The 12366-nt window shown below is 37.5% G+C and overlaps 1 protein-coding gene across 1 annotated transcript in view; it reads right to left on the bottom strand.

Annotated features, from left to right (window-relative positions):
- Positions 1-1153: 1153 nt before the first annotated feature.
- Positions 1154-12366, bottom strand: part of LOC128985905 (actin-interacting protein 1-like) — a 59844-nt gene continuing 48631 nt past the window's right edge. Inside the window, exons 15-16 of the mRNA XM_054405882.1 lie at positions 6866-6993; positions 1154-3237 (exon numbers count right to left, since the gene is read on the bottom strand). Coding sequence (XP_054261857.1) covers positions 6881-6993 — 113 coding nt within the window. The 3' untranslated portion in view covers positions 1154-3237; positions 6866-6880. The remainder of the gene's footprint in view (positions 3238-6865; positions 6994-12366) is intronic.

The following is a 12366-nucleotide window of genomic DNA, read 5'->3' as shown; positions in this document are numbered from 1 at the left end:
TTTTAAATTAAATGTAGTTTTTGAAATTTTCCCTTGTAACCTGAAAATTTAATAAGCCTAATTGAAAAAAAAAACACTCAACCCTTCTAGGGCTATTTTAAATTACTATAATGAATATTAAATGACTAACTTAAGTGGTTCTATTTTGTATTTATTTTACTTGAAATAAAGATGTTGAAACAATTCACAACTTATTTAATAATTGGAAATAATTTTTAATTTGTAATAATTTTCAAAAATTTTCTGTAATTGTAAGGGGTTATTTATGGGGAAATCGCAAAAGTTACTATAACTTTCGAACCATAATTTTTGCAGTAATGGAAATAGTATATCATTTTGTTCAAAATTTAAAGGGCCAACATACTAAAATTATATTTATTATATTTTAATTATTTATTATGCCTAAAATCGTTCGGACCATTTTTGAGAAAATTAGATTTATTTATTATATTATGGTACAGTCCTCAATAAAATCAAAATTTAAAAACACCTGGAGACACCATGGATTAGTACATACATACAAAATTTCATCACAATCGGACAACAGGTGTGGTCGGTTGTAGCTCTACACACACACATCACTTTAAAAGCCACTTTTTTCGTTCAGCTGGACCGAAGGCCGAAAACGGATATACAATCCACTCTAAACTCAAAAATTTTGATAAAAACAATACATTCTCCTTATATGCTACTATGGTATAGGGGGAGAAAGTAAAAACTGCAAGGCCCAATAAAAAAACTTAAGGTGGACTGATATCTCAGTCATACTTTTATTTAAAATTTCGATTACTGGTACATCTTTATACAATTTAGGATCGTTTGGATTTGTCATTTTAGCTCAGTAATAAAAATAATGTACAAAACACAAATGTAAACATCACTCGTTAACAACCTTGTGCAAACTGATAGTTTCCCACTATTCACTTGCCTTATAGCGCAATATATATATGACAATTTTAACAAATAGGACTACCTTTTGTTGTACCTTGTGTTTTTCGCCTTCGGGAACATCATCATGAAAAAGTAATTTGGTCTCGGGTCTAGGTTTTACCGTACTACCTATGGTAATATCTTCTTCCGTACATGGGAAATCGGCTAAAAGCTTGGAGTAAAGTTATAAGGAAAATTATTCTGGATTATTGAAATACTAGAGACATACCAAAACCATTTATTATTTTACACACATTGTAAAACAACAAAGCAATCAAACAAATAATGAGTGTTTTTCTACACATGAGCTCCAACTTGAAAAATGTGGCATATTACTAAAAAAGTTTGATTAAAATGAATATGATAACTCAATTACAATTAAATGTATATAAATAAATAAAAGCCATTATAATAAATGCAACTCAAATAAAAACATACATAAACATTCTCACAACATCTCAATAGAGGAAAACAAGTCCCATACATACTCAAATATACTTGAGCCTATGTATATAAAAACTATTACAAACACGTTTGTAGAAAATATTCTTATTTACACATTGAAAATAGATTGATTACTATGTTTCATCTTTTATTTCAATAAACTTCAAAACACTGCAGAAAGATGAGAATTTATGACAAAATAGAATTACGATACTTAGTAAAACAGAAAACAGCTAAGTAAAATATAAAATTATCAAAAGAAATAATGGAGAAAGGTAGTATGTTTCACCATTTTTTTTTAGTTTCTCCAATGAATGGACTTCACTGCTTACATATCTTGAGGTATAGTTTATGGAATTCATAACGGTTACTTCTGAGACGGTTTAATTTATTTGTGCTTATTCTGCGCTGATACAGAAAATGTAGGTTTCAGATTAGGAAGTGGCCCATACTACCTACTTTTCCCCTAAACAATAAGGTTTAAATTGTAGCTAAACTAAAATATGAAAGAAATATATATATCTCAGCATAACTTTAATTAAGTTAATACACTTCATTAATGCAATAAATTAATACATTTTATGCATATTACAGATTTTTATACAACAGAGAATGTGAACGTAGGATGGGCAACCTGCCACATGAAATTACATATCTATCAGTCAGTATAAACGCCAGGTATATAAATAAAAATAAATAATACTTTTACTATTTTGTAGATATAGCTTCTAATTTACTGGTATTTTGAGTAATCAAACATCAATAGTTTATTAATTATGTGATATGATATAATGGTCAGCAAGCAGTTGATAAATTATAAGCATTGACTATTTAATAGTCAAAGATATCAGCTTAAAAATGCCTTTGGTAAACCATAAATACCAATTAAGTAATTTTTTAAAATATAGCCAAAGAAAATATGTCCTATCTTTCACACAAACCATTCATTAAAGAGATTTATCAAACAAAACCAAACTTCCTATAAGTTAGCTGATTATGAAACTTATTGTTTCTTATCTTAAAAAATAAATAAAATACTTACTGTACCCTTTGGTTGATGATTAACAAATATCTTCCATTAGGTAAATGACTTAAAAACTAATAGAAACTAGTTTTGAGAGCAATATAATCACCCCTTAATTTATAGTAAACACAACAACAATAAATTCAATTATTTTAGTAGAAGAATAAGTGAACCACTACTACAGTTTTTGGAGAAATGTTATCACAGATTGATTTATTTGTTCGGGTTCAAAGTTACAAAATTTACAACAATGACGTTTTTTGCAAGTGTATAGAGAAGACAGTAGCCTACTTTATATTCATAAGAAACTACAGTAGAACTTCGATGATTTAATATTAATAGTCAATAAGCGTACTTGGAATATTGCATTTCAACACAGTTTTATGCAGTATATTTTATATACTACGTTCATTTATACATAAAAATACTATAAGTTAAATAAAAACAAAAATAAAATTCAATTTTATACACTAGAAAATAATATGGTTTACCAAAAGTACAATTATACATGAAAACATGCCAATATAATAAGTTGTATGCAAGTTTAAAACTTGTACTTGAAAGTGTAATAGATAACAATTAATTGTTGCAATATAGGTATTGACATTAAGCATTTAAGATTAAAATCAGTGAAGTTCTACTAAATCAAATAACATTTTAAATGTAGACACTCCAAAATTAAGTTTTAAAACTACTTCGGTAGTGTCCTTTATCAAAGAAGTGATAATTCTATATCTTGACTTTCCTGGGTATTGTTTGGTAATACAGCTGAGGACATCTGCTTCAAGAACATTTCTGTGATAGGCAGTACAGTTTTCACCTGAACAATTTTCCTGGAACTAATAAAAATATTGTTAGCATATTTATTTTAGCTTTTGTCTTTGTAAATAAAAAAAGTTAACTATGTATTTTTTTATACAGTTTAATTGTTAATGCTTTACTTAAGTTGAGCACTGAAATGCTAGAGTTATCACAAATAAGTAGTTGTCAGTTAGTTGTCGATAGTGATATTTATTAGTTAACTGTTTTGGTTTGGTTGTGTCGGTTATTTAGGTTTCAAAAATGAAACTGCCACCCACTTTTAGTTTAGCCACACAAATTAACAGTTTTTTTTTATACTAATTATTTGAATATTTCTATTTGATCTTTATTCTTAGTCCATGACTACACTAATTTTCATAAAACATTGCCTTTTAAGGAAAAGAAATGAGTTGGTATTTATTCTATTCTAAACTTGAGTTCCCTTTATACAACACTAGCTGTTGTACCGTGCTTTGCAACGGGAAGAGGACATGAAATAGAAACCTTTTTTGATCTTTACATATGTTGAAAGAGTTTGGTTAAAATTAGACCTATATATACTATTATATACAAATCTAATGGTTTCCGTCTGTAAGTGTATTACTAATAGGCGCAAAAACTACTTAACTGACCGGGCTTAAATAGCTACTATACCAAGAATGGTAATAGGACTATTCACACTTTGATACTGACTTTGGCCTTTGCCCCTTTGGCTTTAAAAGTTCTGAGGTGAGGATTTTAAAAGTAACAATTGATTGGTCTCCATGGCTGGTAAGTGAATACTCACAATGTTTACTTTTCGTTTGACATTTCAATGTAAACAACAAGCTTGATCTGCCAAATTGCATATTTCACAATTTCAGACAGCTGATCCAAAGAAATTAAATATAATATTTTACACTACTATGTGCAGGTTTATTTTTTTAAACTATGATTATAGAAATAAAAAAAATGCTATAAGCATTGCTGTATCAACTCGGGCTCTGCTTTTGATATTAAAAAAGTCTATTTTTTTTTTCCTAGGATGCTAGGCAGAGGCCTGGGATCGTTTTTCACATTACTTCAAGCTAGACCTAGGGGTTGCGGCATTATCACTTAGATATAATCCATTGGTGATTTGGCGGGATTTAAACCCGGGACCTCTTGGACTGAAGTCAAACGCTCTAACCACTAGACCAGCTCGCTCCCCCTAAGTAAGTAATGAAAATAATGTTACTGATATATTTTCATGGAAACAGTGTGTAAATTACAATTATAGCTTAGATGTTTTGTATTCATTTGTAGGATATCTATAATATTAAAACGAAACAGGGTTTTTTTATTTCACGATTCTGAATCAACCACTTGACGGATTTTCATGATTTTTGTGTTGAAAGAAAGATAATTTTGAGAACTAGGGAATGTCGAAGCCATAATTTTAGTTTAGGGTTTCAGTTTTTTAGAAATTAAGTTTTCCTACAGTCACCCGACAAAGTTGGCTTCCTTGTACTGTTTATAGTACAGAAAGCTGCTAATTGCTGCATATTTATACTTTGCCGTACAGTTTATACTTTGTCGTACGGTTTATACTTTGCCGCACATCAGGATTCCAACGAAACAACACAAAACAGCGTGGTTCTATTATGCACGTAATCCGTGTACGCTTAGAAATAGGTTGGCAACACTTAAAGATAATAATACTATGAGCAGCTGATTGTCTATTATAACTACGATTTAACCTGTCATTTCGTGTTTATAGTTTCGGTATTTCTGAAATTTCTGGACTTTTCTTTTAAACGTTTTTAAAACATTCCTACGATCTTAATAAACAATAAAATACCTTTAAAGCATTTTTTTAGGCGCGGAAACCACTTCAAATTAAAAAAAAAACATACGGAACTATATTCTCAAAACGCAGAGCACATTTCTTGCCGAGGAAAAATAGCGGAGTGATACGGACCGCGGGTACTACTTTCTCTAGGGCACCATTTGTGTTGCCAGCTGAACCTAAAAACGTGTTGTATAGTGTTTGAAAGACTAATTATTTAAATGCTTTATAGTGACTGTAGGAAAAATATAATGTGTAACACGAGTGAAAAAGGCCTTTGCTGCACTCGAGATCATTCCGCACGAGCCGCTCTCGTGTGCAGCAAAGTGCCACTTTCACCACTAGTTACACAAATAACTATTTAATTTTTAAAAAGTCTTGCAGCCGACGCTAGCAATTTAAAGTATTTTCAATGCTGGTTTAACTAACAGCTGGTTTATAACTGTCATTGAAATGTTTATGTTACGAGTTGTTTGTTTACAAAAATGTTGTTCGTTGGTGTTTGCCTACATACTATTTCACTTTAAAATGTAGGTAGTTTTCCCCTACCGTGAAGGATCTGCGTTATCAGAAAATGTGTTATTTTGAACTAAACATCTCAAACACTTGCGTTTAATCAAGTTTTCTCGTAAATGCAATCTGTGCAAGTATTTAGTTTATGCATTGCAAATTTCAACTCATATTTGGGAAATATTTTTTCAGCAGTTTATCGCTTAATTGTTTAAGATATAAGTGGTTTACGTGTTGATACTTCTTTTTCTGTATGTTTGAATGTGAGTATGTCGGCATACTAAAATTTTGGTTAGTAATGAAAGCGTCAATCGGTGTAGTAGGTCTCTATAAAACTGTCAAATAAACTGCAGCAGAAACCAAAGCGGACTCATACCATACCAACTATCCCTGTAGTACTGATGATTCAGAAACTTGGGCACTGACCAAAGATCCGAAAAACCTTAATGCTGGGTTAGATAATAAAGTGCAGAGAAAATATACAGACCAGTTCAAGATAACGGCCCGGAGGTCGAAATAAAAAAGAACAGAGAGCTAAGAGAAATGTGTTAACACCCAAATATAGGGATGGTTTCCAGAAGTAGGTAAAGCCTGGATGGACAGGCTCTGCATAAACTTTTAAAAAGTATATTCCAAGGAGTACCACACGATAGACGGGAAATATCAAGTTATGAAATGCATCCTCAGACTAGGATCTAAATTTTGAAGAGGCAGGTGATAGAAGAGAATCCTCATAACATTTTCAGTGGTCACGGAGGTAAGATAAGGTACGGTAAGTACATAAGTAGTACAGTATGCAATTAGAGGTGGCATGTAGCTACTCTACTCAAAACCAGTGTGAATCGGTCGCCAATCTCACTTCAACATTTTTCAAATCGACACAAATGCTGTTTTATGGTAAAATTATCGGATTTAAAATGCATATCGCCATATTTTAGGTCTATATTCGAATGGAATAAATAGGTGGTCACGTTACATTTGTTTATAAGGTGATCTTTCCCATTAAAACTGCCAGAATTTGTGTCTATGCGTGTAAACTAGATGTTCTGAATTATTCCGTTTTAGTTGACAACTCGATTCCCGAACGTAGGACGGGCCACCAGCTCGTATTTTTATAAATCTGAACTGTTTAACATGTGTTAGAACATGTGTGCATTTAAAAAAATTTTTTTACAGATTAACTAAGTATATGGCATTACATAAAATTCATTATATCAAAATGTCGGCTCGAAAAAAGCTTGAGGCTGAAGCTTTTTTCTAAGGCTTTTTCCAGCTCGGGCTCGGCTCAATATAAAGTCTCAGTCTCACACACCTCTACTACAAGTTGTAAACTGAATTTATGTACTTACAAATGATCATGATGATTATTGGATGGGAGTGATGTTCCATATTTTGGTATTGCAATCTTGGCCAACAGACACAAGTGTTTGGTCATCCACCCATGCTAGTCGGGTGATCTGGCTCTGTGGGTGAGCATCTACAACAAACAAACGAGTTGGTTTACATTGAGGCCCTTGTTTTAAAATTAACACAATCCAAATCTATTATTATATCATATAGTGGTACAACTGCCTCTTCAGTAGGTACTCTTTACCAGCCAACTGTATTTAAAGCCAGTCTAAGTCTTTGGTATTACTCTAAAGTCCAAACCTCCAAAGTCAAACTAAAGTAATAAGAATCATTATTAAAGAAGACAGAATCCGTGATTGTGGATAAATCCTGAACATCTACCACGGTCGAGTAGACATTATCATAGTCTCCCGCAGTCACAGAAACATCATTATCGTATTCCAACTATCACAGCAAAACCGTTTAATATATATAAAAGGTTTAATTTACCTGTTGCGTCAATTGATCAAGTTATGAAATAACTACGGCCGTTTCGTGCTGCTAAGCAAGCACATCCTCAGGTTGCATGAATGTTAAAATACGGTACAACACGAAACACATACGAAACATTTAAAAAATTTACAATAAAAAACTTGGCCCAGCTAAAAAATCCATCTATCCAAATTTTTGATCATCCGAATGTGGTGCAATGGTGCAGTCTTAACTGATTCGCATAATTTGAGTGTTACTGTTTGACTTGGGAGCCTACCAGTAGACCGACAAGATACTTGGTCGTCTGGCCACTAGACCGTCTTTTTTAATTAAATAGATAAATGCTGAAAACCAGTACGTCGACAAGTTATTTCATCGTCAGTCCAGTTGACCGGCCTGTAAAACTAAATTATTATATTCGAGAAACCAACTTGTCGTCAATCCTCCCGACCGACTTACCACTTGCTCGTCTTTTAGGTGGGGATAGGGGGCAGAGTGGGAGGAGCTAACCGGGGATTACCCAGGAGTTTGAGGCGCTTCTCATGGTTGAACCACCTCACTCGAGGCTAGAAGCCAGTATTGCCAACTGAAAGTACTATAGCTCCGTCGAACACTACACACGCGGCGTGTTTACACAGTCTGGCGTTAAGTTGACGTTGGCGCGCAATTCTCGTTGCGTCGTTTCTATAGCAACCGTGCCGTGACATTGTCCTTGGTCTCGCGCATTCCTCTGCCTTTGTATTATTTAATCTGCATCGAAAGATAAGACTCGCTTATATGCATTGACTATTAAGTCAATTAAAAATTTCATTCGGGGTTTTTGATCGTTTGTTTGGATAAAACTACGTACCGTATATTGTAGAATTAAATTTGTAGTGTGGTTATATGGTATTATGGTATATATATATATATATATCCTACTAATCCTACTAATATTATAAATGAGAAAGTTTGGATGTATGGATGTATGTTTGTGACAAGTAAACGCAGAAAATACTGGCCGGATTGGGCTGAAATTTGGTGTGATGATAGCTCACATTCCCGATTAACATATAGACGCATTCTTATCTCAAAAGTCCGTTCGGGCTCCGCCCCAGTGGCTCTGGAATTTCCCATGTTAACCTTATGAGTAATATTTAAAACGAATAAAAGAATTTCGTCAGCTGTTTCAAATACACAAGTTGGTTCTGTGATATTAAATTCGCATTAACAAGTTATAAAGTTTACTGACAGGGTACAGTACTATTAATTTAAATGAATATATAGAATAATCCATAGCCTATATCGATATTTTTCATTGTTATGAGTGTAGGACAGATACTAAAGTGCAGCCAAATTTTGTTTCTAAAAGTGGTAGCCTATATGTGTAACTATTTTATACAACAAATGTAAAGATCAAAATGTTTGTATTTTGTGTCTTCTTCCCGTTGCAAAGCACGGGTACAACAGCTAGTATATACATATATATACATATATATATATGTACCAGGTTTTGCGTTGGATTTTTCGTCAGTTTCGTCATTGAGCTCTCTCGTAGTAAGTTGTATCACTTGCGTCTTGTTCATGTTCTGTGGCATATTGTGTATCACTTGCTTCCTGAGACGTATCAGAGTGGTGGAAACTGGTCCACGACGTAGAGGAAGTGGAGGGAAGTTGCAAAGGCAAAAGGTCTGGAGTGTGGGAAATGCCAAGCGACTATAGAATAATACAAAACCATGCTTAAAAATGCTTAGGGAGTGATGGAAACAGGCCCACGACGTAGAGGAAGTGGAGGGAAGTTGCAAGGACAAAAGGTCTGGAGTGTGGGAAATATAAAGTGACTATGGAAATATACAACACCATGCTTAAAAAGGCTTGAGGAATGATGGAAACAGGTTCACGACGTAGAGGAAGTGGAGGTAAGTTGCAAGGACAAAAGGTCTGGAGTGTGGGACATGTCAAGTGACGATGGAATTATACAACGCCATGCTTAAAAAGGCTTAGGGAATGATGGAAACAGGTCTGCGACGTAGAGGAAATGGAGGCAAGTTGCAAGGGCAAAAGGTCTGGAGTGTGGGAAATATCAAGTGACAATGGAATAATACAAAACCATGCTTAAAAAGGCTTGAGGAATGATGGAAACAGGTCCACGACGTAGAGGAAGTGGAGGGAAGTTGCAAGGACAAAAGGTCTGGAGTGTGGGACATGTCAAGTGACGATGGAATTATACAACGCCATGCTTAAAAAGTAGGGATGGACGGGTCCCGAAATTTCGGGAATTTTTCGGGAAAAAAATATTCCCGATTATCGGGACGGGATTACATTTGATTCGGGAATTTTTCGGGACGGGATTTGGTCCGATCGTCGGCGATTTTGCCGCGTCGCGAGTGCCGATAACGCCGCTATTGCGAGCGATAGGTCCCCGAACACCGGAGACGAAGACATTTTGGCGATCGTGCCGTGACCGCGGAATCATAACGACGATCGCGCCGTGACCGTGATTATTGGACCGACGATTGCACCGTGACCGCGAGTCACAATGACGATCGCGCTATGACCGCGGAGTCATACCGACAGTCACGCCGTGACCGCGCAGTCATAACGACGATCGCCTCGTGACAGCGATTCATGGACCGACGATCGCACCATGACCGCGGATTCATACCGATGATCGAGCCGTGACCGCGGATTCATACCGATGATCGAGCCGTGACCGCGGAGTCCTAGCAACGATCGCGCCGTAACCGCGGAGTCCTAGCAACGATCGCGCCGTGACCGCGGAGTCATGCCGACGACCGCGCCGTGATCGCGAGTCATACCGACGATCATGCCGTGACCGCGAGTCATTACGACGATCACCCCGTGACCGCGGAGTGATACCGATGATCGCGCCGTGACCGCGGAGTCATGCCGACGATCGTGCCGTGATCGCGAGTCATACCGACGATCATGCCGTGACCGCGAGTCATTCCGACGATCACACCGTGACCGCAGAGTCATACCGATAATCGAGCCGTGACCGCGGAGTCCTAGCAACGATCGCGCCGTGACCGCGGAGTCATGCCGACGATCGTGCCGTGATCGCGAGTCATACCGACGATCATGCCGTGACCGCGAGTCATGCCGACGATCGCGCCGTGACCGCGGAGTCATGCCGACGATCGTGCCGGGATCGCGAGTTGTACCGAAGATCATGCCGTGACCGCGAGTCATATCGACGATCACCCTGTGACCGCGAAGTCATACCGACGATCGTGCCGTGATCGCGGAGTCATACCGATGATCGAGCCGTGACCGCGGAGTCCTAGCAACGATCGCGCCGTGACCGCGGAGTCATGCCGACGATCGTGCCGTGATCGCGAGTCATACCGACGATCATGCCGTGACCGCCAGTCATGCCGACGATCACCCCGAGACCGCGGAGTCATACCGACGATCACCCCGTGACCGCGGAGTCATACCGACGATCGCGCCGTGACCGCGCAGTCATGCCGACGATCGTGCCGTGATCGCGAGTCATACCGACGATCATGCCGTGACCGCGAGTCCTAGCAACGATCGCGCCGTGACTGCGGAGTCATGCCGACGATGGTGCCGGGATCGCGAGTTATACCGAAGATCATGCCGTGACCGCGTGTCATATCGACGATCACCCTGTGACCGCGAAGTCATACCGACGATCGTGCCGTGATCGCGAGTCATACCGACGATAATGCCGTGACTGCGAGTCATACCGACGATCGCGGAGTCATACCGACGATCATCCCGTGACCGTGAGTCATACCGACGATCATGCCATGACTGCGAGTCATACCGATGATCAGTCATTTCGACTGCGAGTCACAAGTTTCTATAAGTAAATAAATAAAAGTTTCTATAGGTAAGTTTCTATACCTGTAAATTATTACCCATTGTTTTTTGTTTTTTTTATTTTTGTTGATTTTGTATGTCTTTTTTGGTAACTGCAATACTCAAGATTTTCTTTTTATGCACAGAAAAAAATCCCGTCCCGTCCCGTCCCGAAAATCGGGAAGGAAATAAAAATCCCGTCCCGTCCCGTCCCGAACTAAAAATTCAATCCCGTCCATCCCTATTAAAAAGGCTTAGGGAATGATGGAAACAGGTCCGCGAAGTAGAGGAAATGGAGGCAAGTTGCAAGGGCAAAAGGTCTGGAGTGTGGGAAATATCAAGTGACAATGGAATAATACAAAACCATGCTTAAAAAGGCTTAGGGAGTGATGGAAACAGGCCCACGACGTAGAGGAAGTGGAGGGAAGTTGCACGGACAAAAGGTCTGGAGTGTGGGACATGTCAAGTGACGATGGAATAATACAAAACCATGCTTAAAAAGGCTTAGGGAATGATGGAAACAGGTCCGCGACGTAGAGGAAATGGAGGCAAGTTGCAAGGGCAAAAGGTCTGGAGTGTGGGAAATGTCAAGTAACTATAGAATAATACAAAGCCATGCTTAAAAAGTCTTAGGGAATGATGGAAACAGGTCCACGACGTAGAGGAAGTGGAGGCAAGTTGGAGGGTGGGAAATGTCAAGTGAATATGGAATTATGCAAAGCCATGCTTCAAAAGTCTTAGGGAATGATTAATAATTAAATTAATTAAATTAATAATTAAATTGAATCTAAATTATTGCATACAATTATTATCTGGACAGAGGTGGCAGTGCCATCGTGCGCGCAGAATGCTTCTATTGGGAATTTTTCCTTCCTACTTGGACGTCCTGCAACCTTATTTACGATGTGCCGCAATTTTCTGGAGTCTCCGTCTGCATCTTCGATTTTATTTTTTTTTTTAACTGTACTTGGCTTGTTTAATGACTTGAGAATATTCCTATATCCTGTCCGTGCTGTATGAAACTGACCAGTGCTGTATGAACTTGGTCAAACTACAGCACAGACAGTAGAAGGACAAGGATATAGGTTACATGAGCCTGATAATAGATAAGGAACTCTTACACTATAGCTGTCTCCCGGCATGTCTCTGAATTTTACTTTATAAGGAATAAGGATGTAGGTTTGAAATACCTTGAAGGAAA

This window comes from Macrosteles quadrilineatus, unplaced genomic scaffold (genome assembly GCF_028750875.1).
Source record: "Macrosteles quadrilineatus isolate MER2022 unplaced genomic scaffold, UCM_ALF_1.0 Scaffold_2__2_contigs__length_208266976, whole genome shotgun sequence".
Classification (NCBI taxonomy): Eukaryota; Metazoa; Arthropoda; class Insecta; order Hemiptera; family Cicadellidae; genus Macrosteles; species Macrosteles quadrilineatus.
Note: the sequence above shows the minus strand (reverse complement) of the source record. Positions and strands in the feature narration are given on the sequence as shown.